The sequence below is a fragment of the Neovison vison genome, chromosome 4, assembly GCF_020171115.1.
Source record: "Neovison vison isolate M4711 chromosome 4, ASM_NN_V1, whole genome shotgun sequence".
Lineage (NCBI taxonomy): Eukaryota > Metazoa > Chordata > Mammalia > Carnivora > Mustelidae > Neogale > Neogale vison.
Window position 1 is genome coordinate 212807635 of NC_058094.1, and position 23314 is coordinate 212830948.

Genomic DNA, 23314 nt, shown 5'->3' on the forward strand with positions numbered 1-23314 from the left:
TTACTGTTTCTTCACATGGTTCACACACTTGTGTTTTACTGACAGTGTGGTCCTGTTGCTAACTTGGAATCAACTTAATCTGTTTTCTTCTCTTGGCACTTGAGTTTTCAACATGCTTTTTAATATTTAAAGTTTTTAGTACTTAATACATTGATAAAGTATTCTTTGTACAGGGGGACCCTGTTTTAAAGGGCACTAGTGCTCATTAGAACATTGTTTGATAGTTTTCCAGAGAATTATTACATGTGCCCAGCAAGTTACCAATGTAGCATTTTTAAAAAGTTTTTTTTTTTTTTTAAATCCTTTTTGTTCATCTTTTGCTCATGGGTGAATATTAAAAGTTACTTAATGTTTTTCTTTAATCTCCTATTTTGGAGAAAGAACAACTCATGTTGCTGAAAAGGCTTTCCTAAAATAGTCCGTTTTGAGAAAGGGTGTTAAGTGGATGAGATGTAGCCTGAGGGATGAATAAGAAAGATTTTTCTGGCACTTGAGAAGTGACTCGGGAGAATATATTGAGAGAGGAGAAAAGGCAGAGAAAAGATGAACATGTGAACTAAGTGAATACCGCTTGTGGGGCAGCAGAGAAAATGAAGGAAATGGTGGTAAAAGCGGAATTGAGGTGAATTCTGTGGGAAGATGAAGAAAGCCTGAAGTGATTGCCAGAAATGGAGAGAGGAACAGCAGGAATGGAAAGTGTTTGGGGGTGGGGGTGTCCCACTGGGCCCAGGGTGGGGGACTCCTCCCCCGTCCCTCAGACTGAACAGACAAGGATCCAGACAGAACGTGATTAGATATGGGTGGCTGTCTTAGCCTTGGCATATTTTCAGTAATGGATTCTAACCCCACGGCCAGAAAGATCTTCTTATGCGAGAAATTATAGTGGTGAAGCAGACGAGAAATAAACTTTGACCTATTGTTCTCTTTTTCTCATCAGAAGGTGGATTTTTCCTACAATCAAATTTCTGAAATGCGTGATTTGTCAGAATACCAGACTCTCACTAAACTAATTTTGGACAGTATCCTTTGAATGAATAAAGGGGAAATTTGGGTAATAGGCCTGTTAATAACTGTGTTCTTGGATGACTTGGAGTGGTACCAGATAAGCAATTTACTGGAGATGTGTGACTCATTTGAATGATTAAGAATTGATATTCACAAAATGAAGAATCATGTTTTATTTACCAAGGAGCAAGATTGTAAGTCAGAGCTTGCCAAGAACATCCTCCACCTGAAAAAGCTACATAAGACAGTCATTTTCTGATAAACCTGGGCTTATTTTTAATTGACTCTTGAAATTTACCTGTGTCCTGTTTTATATAATAAGGTCCATATCTGGAAATTCAGATATGACCAAAAGGAAAATAAGTGATTCTTTTTTTAATTTCTCAAAGAATTCATAGTAATTGCCCTTTAAATAGCAAGCTTCTCTGGCGTATTTATTTATTTATTTCCTATGGCATATTTAAAATATACTTTTGTTTAAAAAAAAAACAAAAACACAACCTCTTTTGATGAGCAGCCAACTTCAGGAACATATACACTGCAGGAGTCAGGTTCCCATGGAGAATCATCTACCTTGAAGTATGCACACACCAGCTTCAAGATCCTAAAGGGTTAATTGGGAATCTGTGAGTTTAATGAGCTGGAGTCTCTTTACACCGGAGACTGATGTTTTCTGGGTGCTAAGGGAGCAGTGTCTTCTCTTTCTCGGTATCTCTCTGCCCACCTGAGGATTTTTTCAGGGTAGAGTGGGGAATGAATTGATTGCCCTTGGGTGCCTCATTCCAGGGACAGGGCAGCAGTTAGAACACTACACTTGTAATGAGACTGAGATGTGGGGAGAACAGAAGGGATATCGTCTTGAGTGTGTATTTTATTGGGGAAAAGCCTTTTTCATATATGATGGGAAACTTCGAACATAGCGCCATGTTCTTTAGAACTGGTGTGTGGAATGTGCCATTATTGGGCATTTAACTGGTGCTCTTGAAGCGAGCAAGTTCTCCTAAATGTATCCTAATGAGAAAATGATCAAAATGAAATGCTCTGATGGCAAACTAAAAGTAGTACACGTTGGCAGCACCTGTCCGTAGAACTTCTCACTTGATGCTTGACATCGTACATACTGAATTTGCAAGGAGGTAGAGGCTGACCACCCAGAAGCCACCTGACTCAGAAGTCCACTCAGACCACCTAGAAGAACACTGCTCAGGGAAGATTAATGATATCAGCAACACCATTGCCTGGAATTTCTTAGAAATGCAGGCTCTGGGACTCTACCCCAGACCCCTGACATGAGAACCTGCATTTTTAAAAAGACCCCTGGTGATGGGAAGTACACAGTAAAGCTTGAGAAGTACTGGTCTAGAAGTCAGCCATACTGGGGACTCCTACCAGCCAGAAAGGAGGAGGGAGCATCCAGAGCTCCAGCTTAGGGCACCCTGAATGGGGGCAGTCACATGGCAATCTGGGCTCTGCCTCCCAGAAAAATACCCTTCTGTGTATAACATGGAACTGTCAGAGAAAACAACTCCACAGGATTTTGGACTCCAAACAGAGGGTGCGGTTTAAAACATGTCTATCACGGAAGACTTAAGTTCTACATAAATTTATTTTTCTGTGTGAAAAACTGTTACGACTTGTAAATGTCAAACACCATGAAGAAAACTAGGATTTTTGGTTGTTTTTTTTTTAACCTGACTTTAGATGTAGCAATTCAGTCTTCTCTCCAAAGTATAAAAAGCTGTCCTCATTACAGCAGAACCAATTGAAATTCAGAACATGGACACATAATTAAAATGTAACATGGCAGCATTCCTCACCTGTGGTCTTTAAAATGCAAACACAAGGAGCCAAAACAAGCTACCCTTCATAAACTCTTAATGAAACAAATTCTTAACTTACCGTTTTGAATAGATAGTAGGCTCATTTTTAAATAGTACTGAATATGCCTCTTGTTCTGTTTTAGAGTGTCATACATACTGTATATAATTATGTTATTAGATTAGATTTTTGAAAAGACTGAAAAGCTTTGCATAAGAATTTTTAAACAACATTTTTTTTTGCCAGTACATTTGAAAACCTAAATGAAATGGATAAATTCTTAGAAAAGTATGCTGATTTGGAAATAGAAACCCTGAGTAGTCCTGTATTTATAAATGCAATTCATATAAAGTAAATTAAATTAAAATACTCATATAAAAAAAACTCCCACCAGATCCAATTTTTTTTAATTGAGGTTCTTTTTTTTTTTTTTTTAGTAGGCAGAGAGGCAGACAGAGAGAGAGAGAGGAAGAAGCAGGCTCGCCACTGAGCAGAAAGCCTGTCGCAGGGCTCGATCCCAGGACTCTGGGATCATGACCCGAGCCGAAGGCAGAGGCTTTAACCCACTAAGCCACCCAGGTGCCCCCAGATCCAAACTTTTAAGAACAGATCTTCTAATAATGAACAAAATCTTTCAAAGATTGAGAATAGAAGGCATATTCCCAATCTATGCTAATGAGATTACCTTGATATCCAAAAGCAGATGAGGAATGATAAGAGAAAGGAAAATGACAGACTCCTTTCACCCATGATCTAGATGTAAAAATCCTAACCATGTATTGGCAAACTGAATCTGACAGTGTTTGAAAAAATTAATACCATGACCAAGTTTGGTTTATCTCATGAATATTAGGATAGCTTAATATTAGAAGGTCAGTAAATGTCATTAACTATGTTAACCGATTAAGAGAAATAAACCATATGATCAATAGGTTTAGAAACTCCATAGATAGAATTTTATAAAATCTTATTTACAATAAAAACTATTAGTAAACTAGTTATAGGGAATTTCCTCAACTTGAAAAGGTCTATAAAAATATCTGAAGCAACTTTGTCCTAACTGGGGACATGTTCTAAATGTTTTTTAAATTGGGAACAAGGCAAAGATCTCTACCATTGCCCCTTCTATCCATCACTGTTTTGGTGGTTTTAGCACTGTAAAAACCAGAGGAAAAAAACGTGGAAGTATAAAAATAGAAATGAGATGATAAAAAGACTTTTTTGTTGTTGTTGCAAGTGATATGATTGTACATAGGGAATATCAAAAATAACTTGCAATGAACTACTAGAAATGATAGTTTTGAGAGCTCAACAAAGTAGTTGGATATGACTTCAATAAAAGGAAATCAATTGCATTTTTCTACATCACAAACAAGCAATTAGAAAGCACAACTTAAAACAGAGACCCCATTTACAAGAGTAATAAAAATGAATCTTATTAACAATGAATAAGACCTGTGGGAGGAATCTAATAAAACTTTATTGAAGAGCAGTAAAGACCTAAAAGAGAAATATATTCCATGTTCCCAGATAGGAAGATGGGAGATGTATAAAAAGTGTTTTACAGAAAATGAGTCCGATAAGTCTAGTAACATGACTTGATGTCAGCCTCATTTGTATTCAGAGAAATGCAGCCCAAGACCACATGAGATATACTATGTTACATCCATTCAAGTGACAACATTTAAGAAATCTAAAAATACCAAGTGTTGGAGAACATGTAGGTCAAGAGGATCTCTCTCTCTCTCTCTTTTTTTTTTTCCCCCTTCCTTTGGGTATGAAATTAGTTCAACCACTTTGGAGAGCAATTTTATGCTCTTTTATAAAGATGAACATCGAAATTCCCTGTGGCCCAGCACTTTCATGCCTACATATGGGAAGTTTAGCAGCGTGTATCTGGAGGCTTGTCTAAGAATGCTCGTAGCAACACTGCTTGTCAGAGCAAAAAGTTGAAGTAGCCCATACGCTCATTGATAAGAGAAAGCACAACTTACGTTATACTCATAATAACCAATCCTACGGTAGGGAAAATGAATGAAATTTATCTCCATGGAGCAGTAGGGCTGCATCTTAATAAAACTAAATATAATTTTAGTATCAAACCAAAGGGGAGGAGGAAGTAGACAATTCAGCATGGTGGCCATCTCTCGGAGAGAGCGGCGTTGGATGCAACAGGAGGGCGTGTGGAGGTAGACGTGAGGTACTGTTCGTGTTCTTCTTGGGCTGAAGGTGGGGTCCATTTCCAGAGTGTTCACTAGATTTTTAAAAATAAATATACACAGGCTGTGTATGGGCAAATGCTGTACCTGTGTCTATTAAAAATGTTTTAGGGCGCCTGAGTGGCTCAGTGGGTTAAGCCGCTGCCTTCGGCTCAGGTCATGATCTCAGGGTCCTGGGATCGAGTCCCGCATCGGGCTCTCTGCTCAGCAGGGAGCCTGCCTCCCTCTCTCTCTCTCTGCCTGCCTCTCCGTCTACTTGTGATTTCTCTCTGTCAAATAAATAAATAAAATCTTTAAAAAAAATGTTTTAAATCTGAAAATTACTAATTTCTTTGAAAATAGTTATTTACCAAGCTTCAAACTGGAGCTGTAGCAGAATCCCCTGGAGGGTTTGTTAAAAAAACTTGCTGGCCTCCATCCTCAGAACTTCTGGTGGGGTAGGTCTGGGGTGGTCTGAGAATTTGCATTTTTACAAGCTCCCAGATGGTGCCGATATTGCCGGTCTGAGGAGTGCACCTGAAGATCCCCAGCTTTAAGCTAGCCAGTCCTCTGTCGTACCTTGCAGAGCACGCTTTCCTAATCTGATGCCATTCCGTGTGTCCTTTTTAGGGGTTTGGTGGTTATCATTTTTGTGCTTTTTATGTTCAAGCTTTCCTTAGTGGATGAATACATCTTTTCTATTTGAGGGGAACATGTGCACTTTTGTTTAAAATATAATTCAACAAAATTGTAATTAGCAGCGTTAAAAAGCACTTCTTTAAAATAAATACAGGTCCGTTAATCGACCTGGTTAATGCTGACATTGTGATTGTAGATTAAATTAGTGCCTGTAAGTGGACTGGTTTAAGAAATCAAGTTTTTGGTTTATCTTATCCTATTTTGTCATTCCATTTGTGGCTAACTGATGATTAATTGTTAATCATCCTAAATCACAAGCTGATAGACTTTGTCAAGGATAAGTCAAGAAAGAATATTCTTAAGAAAGAATGCTGTGTATTCTTTACCAGTAAGTATTGACAGATTGATTATTCCTTAGAATTTGTTAGATGATTATAGAGCCATGGAGCTTTTAAAAAGTGATTCACAGAATTTTAAAATCCAGACTGGACTTTAGAGATGTTCTACTACTAACTGTTCTTTTATGGAAGAGGAGCCTAAGACCCAGGGAGGCTCATTTACTGTCCAGGATCTTTGGTCAGTGGTTGTCCTGAGATTTGTCCTTTAAATTCCAGTTTTCCCCATGCTGCAATTCATTGAGTCCTAACTACTTTTATCACCTAGCCATTTAAAGTGCATGTGTGTTTCATTTTTTAGAGATTCACTCCAATAGTGAAGAACATTTTTCACTGGTAAGGTGATATAGATCTTTCAGGATTGGTTTTGATTAAAGCTATCATTGCGGTTCTCCCTACTAAGAGAATTGTGATGGATTTCCTACTTATTTCTCAGTAACTGTTTTCTCTACACCCGAACCATATTTTATGATTGTAGACAAACGAATAAGAGCGAATACAGAACTAGTGAATAATTCATGTCAAGCTCAGCAAACTGCTGGCAGCCTCACCAAGATGTAAAACTACATTGTGGGGCTCTTCCCTCGCTGTCAAGTTACACTTATGTGCCTTTGGGTTCCGTCCCTCAGTTTCTGAGGACCTAAAGTTCCACCGTAAAAGATTTATTCACTGAAATGTAAAACTTTAGAGCTGGAATGCGGTATGATGATTTTGAGTTCTTTGAGTCTCCTTCTTCTGATAGCCAGTGGCCTTTGAAAATTAAAATGTACTTAAGAGGGTTAACCCAGTAAGCTAATTCGTTGTAATGGCTTCGTGATTTACCAGATTATATTTCTTCTTGTTGGAAAGTCCCAAGACCTATATGAAAGAATGCAAAAGAATAACGTTCAGAGGAAGGACAAGTAACATTTCATGCAGGTTCTTAAAATAAGAAGATGAGAGATGAGGGAGATAAAGATATTCCTGAAAGCGAGCTGTGAACTCAGAACTCTGTACGGACCACTCCTGCATACTGACCTTTATCATTACTCGTGGTCACAGATGATGTGACTTTGAGAGTATGGAGTTGGGGGTTGGGGTGGGGTGTCAGGCCATTGTAAAGAGTACTCTTCAGACAAGAATGTGATTAATTTATAGAGACTGAAATTCCTTGAAGTTTAAAGGGGAGTGAAGATTTGGGAAATAGACAATTTTTCTGAAATGCACTTATTTCTCAGCAGAACTGTGTAGTCAGTTCCTCAAGCCTTTGCAACTCGAGAAACTTTGCAACTTTGCCCCCCAACTGCAGTGAGGCACCTGTATTCCTCTTCCCTTGGCCCTTGTGAGGTGAATTTCATAAAACCTGACTTGCTGTACTCGTCAAAGCTGGAGAGTGAAGCAGATGTACCGAGAGAACTGGGGTTAGCCTCGGATGTCTTGGAAAATTATTGCATGCACAATAAACAAGCTTGCCTTGTCAATTCCCACTAGCTCTTGACAGTTTCAGGATTCCCAAGTCCTTGTTTTCTGATCCTTGCCCCCTTCCCATGGGAAGGCTTCCTGACTCAGTGCCCTTAGGCATTTGTTTTACTCTTCCCCATTGAGCATCTTCGTATCAGTTGGAGCAGAACTACCGGGACACTAGTGCGCCTGACATAGGACTTAAGGACTGTTTCTTCCTGTGCTACTTGGAGGCAGATGGCCATTTGAAGTTTTCCTTGCCTAATTTTTCTTGCCAAAGATTGCCACTCTAAGGACATTTTATTTCATCTATAGCTGTGGGTGAGTTTAATCTCTGTTTCCCACATTTCACAGCCTTTGTTACCATCTGTATCAGCAAAGATCTGGTCTTCGTTCTGGTTTGAGAATGATTATTTAAACAGCCCAGAGGAAGCAGAAGCAGAAAGAGTGTGGTGTTTGTGAGCATGAATGCTTTGTAGAGCTCTCCTGGCAGGAGAGCTTCATGAAAGTACATTTGAAAATGCATATTTGATGACAAGTGAGACTATGCTTCCAAGGATCAAATCTGGAACCAATGGAGAAAAATTAGGAGTGTCTGGTTCATTTGGTAGTACTTTATCCTCACTGCTTCTGGTTTCCTAATTTATCTCTCTTGCCTACATCTTTTTGGAATAGATGCTGGCTTTCAGTCTTCCGTTTTGTGCTATTGGCCAACAGGTAGAGGATGTGATTCCTTGGCTTCTGGCGCTTTTAATGGGGTAATGATAACTGCCTTATAATTGTGAGGAACCTTATAGCTTGTGAGCCTCATTCCAATGATTTTTTTTTTTCCATGATCAAACTTTCAGTTTTCATAGCAACCCATTGTTTGCTATTCCCACTCTACCAGTGAAAAATCTGAGCCGAGAGAAGTTGAGTCACATAATTAGTAACTAGTGGAGTTAGGGGATCTACAGAGAATTATGAGGCAAAATACCTGTTTTTGTGATACTTAATCAACTTTTCTTCCCCTTTAAAAAATTCTTTGATTCTATGATCAATGGAAGGAGATAGGAAGGAGGTTGGAAGTTGACCAGAAAAGGCTTCGAGGAAGAAATGGTCTGTCCAGAGTGGATATCAAGAATTGAAGTTGATGTGACAAATTTACAATTACAGCCGACCCTGCCAGGCTGCTTTCAAGTTGGCTCCGACATAATGAACCCTCAATCATAGGAAACAATGTGTTCCTCAGAACCCTTTAAAATGCTTGCTAAACTGATAGGTGAGGAATGGCGCCTTGAGTTGCATTCTCCCGATTAAGGGTGAAGCAGAGTCACTTCATACGTTTATTAGCCCCTTGGGTTTGCTCTTGAGAATTTCCTCCCTGTACTCTTTATCATTTTCTGTTGGGTGGTTCTGTCTTTACTCTTTCTTTGGATTGAGTTATTGTCATTCTTTATGTATTCTAGATAATAATCCTTCATCTACTATTTCTGTTGCAGATATGTTCTCCCAGCCTGTCCTTTGTGAGTACTTAATTAAGAGCAACAGAAATAAGAATATGAGATTATCTTTCAAAATGAGATCATAAAGAAGTTGGTTTAATGTATATGTTAAAGAAAGAAAAGAAATGGAATTTGAAATTAAGTCCTGAGGAATGGGCAGGGTTTAGGAAGGGTAGGAAAGCAGTATGATAAAAAAGACACTGCTAGGTAAGAAAGTCCTTGGTACATTCCAGAACTGCTAAGACTGACCTGGCAGAATTAGGGAATTCTCACTGCGTTGTAACAGAGATGAAACTGGAGAAATAGGCTTTGTGTAAAATCAGGGGCTTCTGATGCCAGAGTGAGGAATTTGGAATTTGTCCTGTGAGAATTTTTTGATTGAAACATGATATTTAATCAATATTTTGAAAAAATTAACCTGACTACCTGAGTCAGGTGACTTGAGGCAAGAAGAAATGGACGTTAGACGCACCCATAGGTGCTAAAGCTGAATTAAGTTGGCAGTGGAGTGATCTGAGAGGAAGGGAATAATTAAAGAGATGTTTTAAAGCAAAAAAATGCCAACTCTTGCTGATTGATTGGGTGCCCTGCGGATTACAAATGGCTGAGAGAACCGTGATATCTTCAGTTACTTTTTTTTTTTTTTAAAGATTTATTTATTTATTTGACAGAGAGAGAGAGATCACAAGCAGACAGGGAGGCAGGCAGAGAGAGGAGGAAGCAGACTCTCCGCAGAGCAGAGAGCTCGATGCGGGGCTTGATCCCAGGACGCTGGGATCATGACCCGAGCCAAAGGCAGAGGCTTTAACCCACTGAGCCACCCAGGCGCCCCTATCTTCAGTTACTTTGTGAGGAAAATGAGTTGTGGTGCGCAAATGATACTAAATCCTGAAAATTTGCTGAAGAGATTGAGAGCGGAGAGAGGGGGATAGAATTGGTGACTTTGGGACTGCAATTTTAGGTGATTCTAAGGATAGAACACAGAAGCAATTTAAATTTTAAAATGACTAGAAACTTAACATGAGGAAATGAAGATGGAATTTAGGCCTCATTTATTTTAAAGTTTTTAAATTTTATTTATTTATTTGACAGAGATCACAAGTGGGCAGAGAGGCAGGCAGAGAGAGAGGAAGGGAAGCAGGCTCCCTGCTGAGCATAGAGCCCGATGCGGGGCTCGATCCCAGGACCCTGAGACCATGACCTGAGCTGAAGTCAGAGGCTTTAACCCACTGAGCCACCCAGGTGCCCCAGGCCTCATTTATTTTAAAGGGAGAAGAGAAACCAACAGAGACAGAAAAGGCTGCTCCTCTCTGTGTCCAGGTATTGGTTCTTTACCACCTGTCTGCCACCGGGGACATCTCCCAGGCTGTTCCCCTGGTTCTCAGGATGACGAAGCCGAAGTCCCTACTGGGGGAGAGCACAGGAGTTTCTTGTGGAAACCAGTAAGGAACCGAGGAAAATCACTGACAAGGAGGCAGCTTCTGAAGCACCCTGAGATGTTTCTCCTCACTGACGAAATGAGTCACTTAAGAATGCAGAATGCAACTGAGCATACTCAAAAGCTGTGTCTTTAAAATAATTTAAGCAGTGCCAGTATTAACTTCTTTTTTTTTTTTTTAGTATTAACTTCTATAATGAAAAAAATGTATTTCAACATTTAGTGTTCATCCTGTATTGGCATGTATTAGTGCCTTATTAATGCTGTCGTTTGATTTTTCTAATGATGATCTGACACTTTTTTTTTTCAAAATGTTTTTTCTTTTTAAAGATTTTATTTGAGAGAGAGCCTGTGTGCGCAAGTTGGGGGTGGAGGGCAAGAAGGGAGAGGGAAAAGCAGACTCGGTGCTGAGTGTGGAACCCGATGTGGGGCTCAATCTCGTAATTCTGAAATCATGATCTGAGCCAAAATCAAGAGTCGGATGCTTAACTGACTGAGCCACCTGGGCGCCCCTCTTCAGAATGTTTCTAACATTTTCCTTAAACATAGTCACGGTGTATAGACAACGAGATAGAGGAGATCAATGGGCTAGAGCTGTGTAGTGGCCTAACGCACCTGAGTCTGGCCAAGAACAAGATCACGTCAATTAACGGCTTAGGCATGCTGCCAATCAAGATCCTTTGTCTGGTGAGTCTAACCAAAAGTTACTTTTTTTAAAAAAAGATTTTGTTTATTTATTTCCCAGAGAGAGAGTGCAAGCAGGGGGAGCAGCCAGCAGAGGGAGAGGGAGAAGCAGGTTCCCTGCTGAACAGGGAGCCCGATGCAGGACTTGATCCCAGGATCCATGGATCATGACCTGAGCTGAAGGCAGATACTTAACCATCTCAGCCACCCAGGTGCCCCCAAAAGTTATTCTTGATGGAAAGTACTAGTTAATGTTTTAGCAAGTATATGAATGATAATTGAATGAAAATCAGGATTTTTCAAGATGAACTGATTCCTTCATGAAAGTTTTTGTCTTCCATTTTGTTTGCTGCTTTCAGTGCCGTTATATGTGTAGGGTCAGTATTTCCTGCTGTAGTAGAGTGATTTTCTAATTTGGCGTCCAAATTCAATTTTTTAAAGGATTGACATTTTACACTGAAAAAGAAAAGAATACTTTTAACAACTATTAAAAATACATTTCATAATGTCTTACTGATGAAATAACACTTAAGCATATTTAAGCATAATATTTAGTGTTATTTACACGTTATTGTTCTCAAATGAACCGTAAGATGTTATCTGAATTTTGGCAGTGCTTTTATATTAATATATGCTAGTTTCCCATTTTAGAAAACCAAAATTGCTGCTGAGACTAAAGGAGCAATTCCAATCAGAAACTTGAAATTTTTAAATTTTTTTTCCCATAGAACTTTTCTTAAGCTCTGACGTGCACTGTGACTATGAATAAACATGCAGATAATTTATCAAAAAGTCAGCAGAATTATAATAGTTCCAAAGATATATACAGTGCTTTTGAAATAACAGATTAGCTGACTAATTTAAAAGCTGATGATATAGTTCTGGATTATTCAAGTTTCTTTGTCCTTTCCTCCTCTCTCCTACGTCTTACCTTTGGGTGGCTTTGCTGTTTTTTATTATATCTGTCACAAGGTGGGAAGGGAGGATTTTAAGCCACAAGGCTGGTAGCTTATTAATTTCTTATGTGAACTATCCCATGGGAGATTGTTGAACTGCTTTTTGAAATGACATCTTGGGGTTATCTGCAGATTTATGACATTTCTAATAGACTATTCCTGTCTTATTTAAACTACAGATAGCGGAAGGTTGGCTAGTATTCATTTTTCTCTCTCTGAGCTTGAAACACTTTTTCAAGAGACTTCCCTCCTCACGGTGAGTTAGGTGAGGGCAAAGTATTGGTTCCAGTACCAAGGACGGACCGGAGGCGTGGAGAGGTCTCTTTGTACTGGCGCTCCCATTAACTTTAAGTGGAGCATGGTATGTGAAAAGAGATGGGGGGTGTGCTTAGAGGCAGGAGAACTGAACCCATGATTAAGAAGATTAACACATAGCACTTTTATCCCAAGAGTTTATTTGAATAACTAAACAAGTAATCCATGTTGATTGTCCCATCTCAAGCAGCTTTTTAGAAAAAGAATAAAAGACATATTTTTCTACAAATAAATTAGGCAGATTGTTCCCAGTCCCTGCCCTAGTCACCCAAGATGAATCAGAAAATATGAACCATGCCATCATTCATTTTCCCTTAAAATTTTTGAGAAGAGTAAGGGTTTCTTTCACAATGTTAATGAAATATGTAAGATAAAACGATACACATTTGTTTCAACAGTTAAAGCTCTCATGTTTTAGTGTGTGGAATTAGAAAACCAACTGCTTTACTAACTGTAAATAATTCATTTTACATTTTTTTTAGAGAAAAAAGAATAATTGGCTATACAAACCAGTTAATTCTCTACCATCAGTTTCCAAATGGAAGGGGATAATGTGGGTCACTCATGGGCTTTTCTGTGAACTGCTTCTTTGAGCAAGGGAGGACAATACATTCCACACTTTAAAATTCATTTTGTCTTACTAAGAGCCGTTTATATTTTCCTTTCCAAATTGGGGAGATGAAGAATATTTCCCATTTCATCTATTTAAGAAAATAGCTTTGCTCTAAAGGCCTCCTTTTCCCTGCTAATCATGATTTTACAAAAAAGAAAAGCAGAAAAGAACTTGCTGAAACTGGATGTCCACTTTGAGGGGCAAGGTGTCTGTTTTTCAGCATCAGATAAAGGGTTTGACTAGATGACTTTCAACTCAGAAATTCTGTGATTCTGAATATCTCCCCATTCGGCCTTCCTTTATGAACATAGGCTAACTAATTAAACGCTTCTATGCCTCACTCTACTCTTCTGCATCTGCCACTTTGAAAGCCATCAGAGACGCTGTAAAGATTTATTACAGTCTGTCCTCCATAGTTTTAACACTTCAAAGTCCTTTGGGAAGAACTGTATTGTATATAAATTTTACATGTGGGCATATTTTAAATAGGATATTGAGGTCTTATTTCAATAAGTTAAATTAGTATAGATATTATGTTAACTTTACTGCAGTTTTTTCTTTTCCTTTCCTATTACACTTTTTAGAACTTTTTTGAACTCTGAATAGTAGGAAATTCGACTTAACTTAGGCAAATGCGGGTTATGAGTATTTTTTCCTTCTGATTATGGAATTGTTCAAACATATATTTTAAAAAGGGAATAGTTTCATTCACCCAGCTTTGTAGATTACCAACATTCTAGCAATATATTTTAAAGAGCCACAGAATTAAACTAATGACTACAACTCTTGCTCATTACTGAGGTGAAATTTTATGAAAGATAGGATGAAAATGAGCTCTTGCTATTACAATGTACCAGGAATCATATATCAGGAAAAATAGTGTAGATGGAAGAGCATGCTGTAATTTAATTTTTCAGTTAAGTGCTTATTAAAAGTATTAAAAGTTTAAAGATGGGCATTTTATGTCATTAATTGAAACCTCAAAATTGTCTTTAAGATTCCCAACTAAAACTGAAAGTGTAAATTTACTGTGGCATGTTCTTACACTTTGAGGCTAAGAAACCCAAGGAACTGTATGTTGGAAAATGCACAAGAAAATGCAGATTATTGTGGCCACTGTCATTTCTGGTTATGGTCCATGGGGGTTGGGAAAGAGAATCTCTGAATCTTTGTTTTATGCTCATTGTCCGAGAAGATGCTTATGTGTGAATTATTGAAGAACACAGATATCTATTGTTGAATAACAAGCCACCCAAGTGTGTGCATGGAGAAATATTACTCACTAACCATGGTTTTGGCTAGCCATTCTGCAGTCTGAGTTGGGTTCAGCAGGGTGGTTCTTCTGCTTCTCTTGCTTCATTCAGCCAGCAGACTGGGGGCTGTGCTCAGCAGGGATGCTGGAATGGCTGGATTTTTCCTCTCTTTAGTGTCAGGGCCCCTTTCCATGTGACCTCCTCTTCTCCATGCGATCTCTCCAAAAATCCTCTCCTAATAGAGTATTTAGAGTCCTTATGTGGCAGCGCAGGGCTCCAAGACACAAGAAGGGAAACTACCAGGCCTTCTTAATTCTTAGACTTGGAGCTGGCATACTTCTGCCATATTCTTTTGCTTAAGGGAAGTCGTAGGTGTGGCCTAGATTCCAGAGGAGGAACCTGCACAAGAACATGAATAATTCAAGCCATGAATCAGACTATCATGACCATTGTGATATGAAGTGATTATATTTAGAATGTTCCTAAAAACTAAGTACTTGTGGTAGTCACACTATTTGAGTGGTGTAACACAATGGTGCTGAAAGACTTGCATTAAATGTTGTTTCTGAAGGTAAGCATGGAGTCATGCTGTCTTCAGGCTTTAGGTAAACAATGTTAAAAGCTTATACTATCTAGCTTCTGTCTGTCCTACTGATTTGAACATTCATCTTGCATGAACCTTAGTGAAAACATGACATTCTGATTCTTCCAGCTGAAATACTGGGATTTCTTTCTGGGGTGTTCATATATGCGTTTAGGGAGGTGGTTGGTGGAAATGGGAGGGGGCAGGGGAACAAGAAGTGCTTGTTGATTTGGGGAAATTTGGGCAGTATCCAGAATGAAAACTTGGCGTTACACTTTTTCCTACTAGAAGCTTTTAAGATATTGAATGTATTTTACCAATTGTAGAGCAGTAACAGGATTGAGAAGATCACGGGTTTGGAGGACCTAAAAGCCTTGCAGATCGTGGATCTGTCCCACAATCAAATCAGCAGCCTCCAGGGCTTGGAGAACCATGACTTCCTGGAGGTGATCAACCTGGAAGATAATAAGGTAACGTCACACATCATCTGTCCTGGTTTCAGCGTCTGCTTAAGAGGACATATTAGGACCCATTATTAGTTTCTCCAGGGCTCTTACTTGAAATGCCAGCTTAGAATTATTCTAGAAAATCTCCAGGAGCAATAGTTGCAGAAGGACTGTTTTGTTTGTTTGTAATTAATACGATTCTTAATTTTTGAAAATTTGATGATTCCTAATACATTGTTTTCAGGGTTTAATCTGCAATCAAGTGGACATGATTTTCTGAAGTAGGTGTGTTCATGTAAAATTTTGTATAGAAAGGTGACCTTGGGAGTATCTGAAGTGTCAGAGCAGGTAAATGAGAAACATGAGAAGAGCCTCAGGCTGGTGTTGCCCATGACTGTCATTTAAGGAGAAGAGGCATAGTCCAATATTCTGTTGGTAACAATAGTGTATGTTCCTAATCTGTAGGAGTTGGGGATTGGATAAACTCAAATTTTCCATATCTGGTTTAAAACAAACTTTGTTTCACAAATTATAAAAATTGGCGTTCACTCTTATTATACATTATTTTCAGTGAAGCATTTGGGCTTGTAATCATGGTTTATTGATGACTTAAGCAATAATGTCTACAAAACAATTTTATTCTGAGTACTTTGTCACATTTTTTGGAAAGACATCCCAAGGAAGTTGACTATTTCTTCCTGAAAATGTAAACTTTGGCCCTGAAAGAGGCATGGGTCTTATCTGGGGGGAGATGTGGTGCTGTGGAGACCTTTCTCTGTTCAGATGCGATGGTGCTTATCAGTTATGTCTGATGATTCTTTCTCCAATGAACTTGCATCACCTGTTCATCTAAACATCAAGAAAAGGCCATCTTTAGGTCTGGGACTTTTAATCACAGACAAAGGAGACTTTTAATCACAGACAAAACTCTTAGTCCTTATTTTGACTTGATTTGTATATTAAATTGTTTTGTCAACTTCTAAAGTTCATTTAACTTTTGTTCCCTGTGCCACATGTCTTATGGAGTCAGCATAGTCTCTATTTCATACGGGTTTAGTGTCCTTTTGTGAAATTACCATGAAAATGGTTCTCACCTGTATCCAGGGAGTACTGAAAAGGTGAAATGCATTCATCGAATCCCAACTGAATGCATCTCAGAAGTCAGGGGAAGGAATAATGATTCATGTTAATAATAGTAATAATTGCAGTCAAAGGATCATCTAGAGATATTTGCTGAGTACCCGTGCACAAGGCACTGTTCTAATCGCTTCACATCCATTGTCCCATTTAATCCTCATTATATCCCTACTATTGTCATATTTTCTGGATGAGGAAACTGGGGCACAAAAATTAAGTGTAACATGCCCCAAATTCTACGCCTAGCGAAGAGCAGAGCCAGGATGCAAATGTAGGATGGTTTGCCTCCAGACTCAGTGTTCTCGATGCTGAAGCATAATACAGTAAATGAAATGCTGGTGACTCTTCCTTCAGGAAAGCCTAGAGTTTAATGCTCTACAAGAGTGCTTTTTTTCTTTCTTTCTTTCTTTCTTTTTTTTTTTTTTAAGATTTTATTTATTTATTTGACAGAGAGATCACAAGTAGGCAGAGAGGCAGGCAGAGAGAGAGGAGTAAAGCAGGCTCCCTGCTGAGCAGAGAGCCAGATGCGGGGCTCGATCCTAGGACCCTGGGATCATGACCTGAGCCGAAGGCAGAGACTTTAACCCACTGAGCCGCCCAGGCGCCCCCAAGAGTGCTTTCTGATAGAAATATAATGCAAGCCATAACTGTGAGCCATATATACAATTTTAAGTTTTCTAGTAGCCACAATAAAAAAAGTAAGAAGAAACATGTGAAAATAATTGCAATAATATCTTTTATTTAGCCCAATACATCCAAAATATCATCATGTCAACATGTAATGTAAAAAATAAAAAATCATTGATGAGGAGCTTTATAATCTCTTGCCCATGCTAAGCTTTTGACATCTGATGTGTATTTTGTACTTAACGCACATTTCAGTTCATGCTAGCCATACTCCAAGTGCTAAGTAGCCACATGTGGCTAGTAACTACCATACTGGGTAGTGCTGCTCCAGAAAGACCTCATGAATAAATATATCATTTTCTTCCATTTCAAGAGGCATTTCAAGTTACATTTGAAAACGTTTAAGGGGAAAAAAAAGTATCATTAAGTGAGTAAAGGAGTTTATAAATTTCAAATGTTCAGGAGACTCTATTAAAGAAAAAGTGGCCATGTGTCCCAAAGCAGGGAATCCTTTGGGAACAACGGAGCCCGTAACAATAACATAATTCCCCGGCTCCCCACTGGGCAGGTTGGAGAGCAACCAACAGTAGTTTGAAATGTTCTTCGTGCCTTGCACAGATTTCCTCAGAGGTTTCCCCAGTACTACTGAGAATACCATGTCAGGGATGGAAAGTTTGTCATTTTACAGAAACATAACTTAGCTGTTGCTCCTCATATGATTAATTCGATGTTTTATCATTTGTACTTCTGTCAGTATTATTTACTTGCTTTTAGCGGCTGCCACATGGCTGTACACTCACACGATCATTTCATCATCTCTTTTAAGTTCCTTTGCAAATATTTCCCATCATTGGGTGATTTGGGAGCCCTTATCACTCTCTAAAGTCCTTGTTAGCGTGGATGTCATTTCTGCCATTTAAAACTTATCTCCCAAATGTTAACACTATGATAACCTCAGGCCTTTCCTTTAGAAACAAGACATTGGTTGGGGAGTTACTCAGAAAACACTGTTTTCCTTCTTTCAGTGTCATTATTTCACAAATCAATCAGCCAATCGGTCAAAGAAAAAAGCCTTCACAGGGGGCTTTAAGTGTGGATGCTGGGGCTGGGAGAGCATAGCCTAGGAGGAAACGGTGACGTGAGTCAGCTAAGCTGTTCTCCATAGGAGTTTGAAGTTGCCAAGCTGCTAGGGGTCCGGAGTAACCCCCAGTGGCAGAGGAGGTTTGAGAAGAGGGGCATCTGGAATCTGGGGATCAGCTCTGCTGGTGTGACATGGCTCAGGGTCCTCCAGGAAAGAACCTTTCCGGTGATGTCTCACTTCAAGTCATTTGGGGCGCTGTACCCCGACACCTACTGTAACAAGTAGTCTGTGAGGCACACAGCCCTGGGTTTGGCATTTGAGAAGAAGACATGAGGATGGGTCTGCTGTAGGGCCAGGTCTTCAGGAGAGGGACCAAGGGCACAGTCGGGACAGCCAGTGTCTGTGCAGTGTGGCTAAGTCAGCAGGCGTAGGATCTTGAAGCCAGGTTAGCCCATAGGTGCTTTGCTCTCCCCTTAACAACCTCTTCCTACCTTTGGAAGGGCTAGTGGGGAAGGGAGCGGGATCCCTCTCACGTGGCTCTCAAAAGACCAGATGCTCCCAGCTGACCTTTTAGTTCTAATTTTATGTAGTCCGTGATCATGCTATTCATGTTGTTTGCAACATTTCAAGATCTTTCCATGTCAGTTATAAGAGATATCTCTACCCTTCTAAAGGGTGCATAGTGTCCCTGTTATGGGACTGTGCTATGACTCATTTAATCACCTAATGGTGGGGCTATTCAGAATTGAGGCATTTTTAAACTTTTACTAAAAATGTTGGACCCAGTGTTCTTTATCGAATGTTTGCCAGTCTGATGATCTCTTCAGGCAAACCTCTTGAGGATGGAGCCGCTGTTTCATGGCTTATGTACACGCAACCCATCAGCTTGCCTCTTAGGAAAAACATGCCAGTTTCCACGCTCACCAGCAGTGTGTGCCGGGGCATATGGCCAGGACTTAGTGGTGAGACATGCTCATTGCAGGAAAACATCCCCCTTCTTGCATCTGTGTTGGGTCCAAGCACAGGGGCTGTATGCTAGAGGAAAATCAGCCCACTGCTCTGACCAAGCAGTGCGAACCTAGTTGACTATTCCACTTTCCTGAATCACACGGTATTTAAAAAATGATCCTTTTGTCTTGAAGAGGATCTAAATGTCACTCTAAGGGATATAGTCATTAGTGTTGAATATAGTCATATAGTGTTGATAGAGTTGTGTCTGATAGCACAGCATTGCTATACGCAGATGAATGCTTATTAATAAGCATCTAGAACTAATGCAGGTTCTATATGATGACTCAGAATTTACCTTTTATATTACGTCTTTGAAAATGGCTTCCCTTGAACATGGTGCATATGTCCTTCCCCTGATTTAGCTCTGGGAGTAGTTTAATTTTAGCTGCATTTTGTGTTTGGATAACTCAGGAATTACTGGTGACTACCTTTGGAGAGCATTCACAGCACACGCGGGAATGACTTGGGGAGAAATAGAAATGATGTGATTATTAATTTTTTTTTTGCAAAAGTTTAATAGCCACATTTGAAATAAAATTATAATTATGCTAACTACAGGAAATTTAAGTAAAACCGTTTGTGTTTAGCAGGAAATTCAGGCATTCTGCAACCCAAGCTTTCTCCTTGGTCAAATTAAGGAACTGATCAGCAACCTTTTTTCATTTTTTTAAAGTTGTGAAACATAACCTACACAGAAAAGAGTATAAAATATAAGGATACAGTGTAAACAAAAAATTGTAAGGCGAACACCCATGTCAAGAACTGTGTCCTATCATTTCTATTTTTATCTTTCCTTAAAATAATTACCTCTTGTCGAAAAAACAATAGAGCTACACATGCACGCGTAGTAAGAAGTCTTCACCAGTCCCAAATAGCCAGGTTAGCAGAGGCAGCGCTGGGGAGGGAGACTGGGGAACAGGAGGGTTAGGAAGGATTAGGGCCTAGGAGAGAGAACCACGGAGCCCCCACCTGCGTTTTTTGTCCGATTTCTCTGATTCTGCATACCAAGTTATCTCTGCCTTAAAATAGATATGGCTGAGAGGAGGATCAGCTCACGGTTATTTAAACAGAGAGGAAAGAAGAAAACATGGCTGTGTGAGTTCCCATTTAGTGAGGCGGCACACAGTCATTCCTGTGCTCTGCGATCCGAATACTCCTTAGAAGGCTGGGCTACGCAACAGAGCAATTTCTAAAAGAAGTTGACGTTAGAAGATCCCAGTCAACTCCTTTCACAGAACTTTGTATTAGGGGTTGCACAGTTAGTCTACTGATAATACTTTGTTTCTTTGATTAAACAGATTGCCGAGCTGGGTGAAATAGAATACATTGAAAATCTACCTCTCCTCCGGGTTCTCAATTTTCTAAGAAATCCAATTCAGGTGAGAGAGAGAATATGTGGGGAGAGGGGGTGAGGACCTTCTTGGAATTCTTCAAGAGGTACTTTTGGTAAGGAGCATCAGGGATGTGATGCCCGGTGTTTACCTTCACTCTCCATCTCTAAGGAAACAATTAGGAGGTTTAGGCAAAGGAGAGGCTGTTGGTGCCCTAGGCCACAGTGGAGCCTGGAGTGCCCTGTCTGGGGCTGGGGGAGGGGTTGGGGAGGGTTGGGGGGGGTCACGTGTGACTCATCCCAGCTGGTAATAAAAATCACCTGACGCAGCCACTGACCCTGGAGCAATGTCCTTTTATGTCATAGAAGGCACCATGCCAGAGGTGTAGACAGATACTGGTTCCTGTGGTGTATGAGGGGAAAGGTCTCAGATATCTATAGTAATTGGTCTGGATATAGCTGGGGAAATTGGTGGTGTTGTAAAAACTATTATAGAAAGAAATACTCTATTTCCTATGGCTTATTCACCTCTGGTATTCAAAAATCCACTGTTTGTTAAGCCTCTGTCTTTCCTACCCTTGATAGAGTCTCTCTCCTGGCTTCTATCCCTCCCTTTTTTTCCATTTGTCCTTCATTCCATTTTGCTACCTAGACCCTTCCCTTCCCTTTCCAGAGACTCTTGAATTTAAATGTACCTCTGAGTACCTTCTTCTGTGTGTGTAACTTGAGGAACATGTCTGGCCAACAAAAAGAAAAAAAAATAAAGCACAAACAAAAATGAAAAACAAAATTAAAAAATAAATCCAGTCCTTGGTATGGGAATCGTGGCCACCAACCTAAAAGCATTTCTGGTAAGAAAGGAACAGGACTTACAAAGTAGCCACCAACCTCCTCCCTCTTCCAGTTTTAGAGCCATGGGGAGTGTTTGCGCATGCGCTTAAATAAATACCACAAACCCTTTCACGGGCATTAGCTCACTTATATACACAACCCCCCCAACTCACCCATCAAAGGACAAAAAGGGTACCTTTATATGTTCATTTCATGTAATTTCTTATCTATAAATGCATCACCCACTATTACCTTTCTCTTCAAAGATGTTGCTTCTTAATACAAAACTTTAATTATATTTCTAAAAGCCAGATAATCCTAACATGGCAGATGGTTGGGAGTAATAAGGAATTTGTTCTATAAGTGAGTATTATTTATTGTAAAATAAATTCCAAACAGTCCAAGTTCAAAATAATACAAAATAATACTAAACAAATACAAAGTCATCATAAATAATGTTCATCATTTGCAATAATGAACCTCTTTGGAGCTAGAGGACAGGATTTGAATCCCCAGCCACGGAATCTTAGGTGAAATGCTTCACCACTGAGGCTTGGTTAGTTTCTCTTTAGAAATGAGGATGGTCATACCCGTCCTGCTTACGTCACAGGGAGATGAACAAGATCACAAGTTCCAAGAGCTTTGTAAGCTACAAGGCTCAGTCTGCATGTGAGTTAATGTCACAGGACTGGTGACCGTGGAAGTGCAAACACCCCGAGAGGTGTGTGTGTGTGTGTGTGTGCGTGTGTGTGTGTGTGTGTCGACAGGGTAGAAGCTGAAACACCTACTTGTGGGAGGAGCATGCTGGTGCTTGCTTACATGGGAAAGGAAGGCAACTGAATATTCCTTTTCATATTTTAACTAGGAAAAATCTGAATATTGGTTCTTTGTGATTTTTATGCTCCTACGATTAACAGAATTAGACCAGAAGAAAATTAAAGTGGAGGAAAAGGTATGTAATCCCATTATTCCATGTGTTTGAGAGTTAGTGTGCTCAAGGGCTTTGCTGCCCACCACGGGACCAATGTAATCAATAAGTGGTGCACGTGACAATATGGGAAGTAACGGCTTATTTAGGGAGTGTTTCCTTACTCTGTGGCTTAACCCCCTGCGAAGCTGAGCATCAGCATGAATGCGGCGAAGGTGCTGCTCTTGCACAGTCAACCGGCCGGCAGTGGGGCCGGAAGCCGCGCTCCCCGGCTCCAGGCAGCAGCACCGTGGCAGTCTGTTAATTGTGGAGAACGACCATTCCTGGAGGGTGTGCGACTCTGTTTGTGTTGCTCTAAACACTCATTTAATAATGAAATGTATTATTATGTCATTCTACATATATAATCAAAAGGCACTCAGATCAGTCTCCTGGTATTTTAAACCTTAATTCCGCTTTTTAAATTCATGATCCCCCTGGACACACAGTTCCAGAGTGATGGGACCTGACACGCTAGCACCTGCCTCCCTGCTACCATACCGGGGTGGGACTTTGTCTTGCTTTAGTGACTGGTGACTGCCGAAATCTCCATTAACGAAGGATTTCTCACACTAAATGCAAATTTGAGGTGAGCATGAAAACAGTTATAAGCATGTGGAGCGGCAGATATTCTGCTTCATACGTGCCTCTTGGAAATTGCGGATGAAAATAGTTATGGATGTTAGTGCCTTGTTATTCTCAAACTCAGAGGCACTTCCTAGATTTCTCTTTCTCTTTAACGTTTTGTGAAGGGAGTGCAGTTCAAAAGCCTGCATTAAGTAAAGGTGGGGTACACGAGGATCGTGGATGTAGAGGGGCGACAAGGACATTTGGTTAGAGAAGTCTGTGTTGCAAGGGAAAGACCCCTATCTTTGAATACAGGAAGCTCTGCTGAAAGAGGAGGAGGTTTGGGTAGAATTTGAGATAACTGGAATAGCTCCTGGTGAGATGGCATGAGGAACACATCCCCGTGGTATCGACGACCTGGGATCTAGAACTGTGTGTTTTATTCCTTCCTCTCAGGCTCAAAGTGGGAGTGTTTACTATATTAAAAGTACTCTTG

General features: G+C 39.9%; 1 protein-coding gene across 5 annotated transcripts in view; it reads left to right on the top strand.

The window, feature by feature from the left end:
* LRGUK (leucine rich repeats and guanylate kinase domain containing) overlaps positions 1-23314 on the top strand; it is a 105701-nt gene that overhangs the window by 17031 nt on the left and 65356 nt on the right. For all 5 annotated transcript variants that reach the window (XM_044246592.1, XM_044246593.1, XM_044246589.1 and 2 more), the window contains exons 5-9: positions 938-1019; positions 10980-11104; positions 15148-15291; positions 20422-20502; positions 22150-22236. In XM_044246592.1, the coding sequence (XP_044102527.1) occupies positions 938-1019; positions 10980-11104; positions 15148-15291; positions 20422-20502; positions 22150-22236 (519 nt within the window). The remainder of the gene's footprint in view (positions 1-937; positions 1020-10979; positions 11105-15147; positions 15292-20421; positions 20503-22149; positions 22237-23314) is intronic.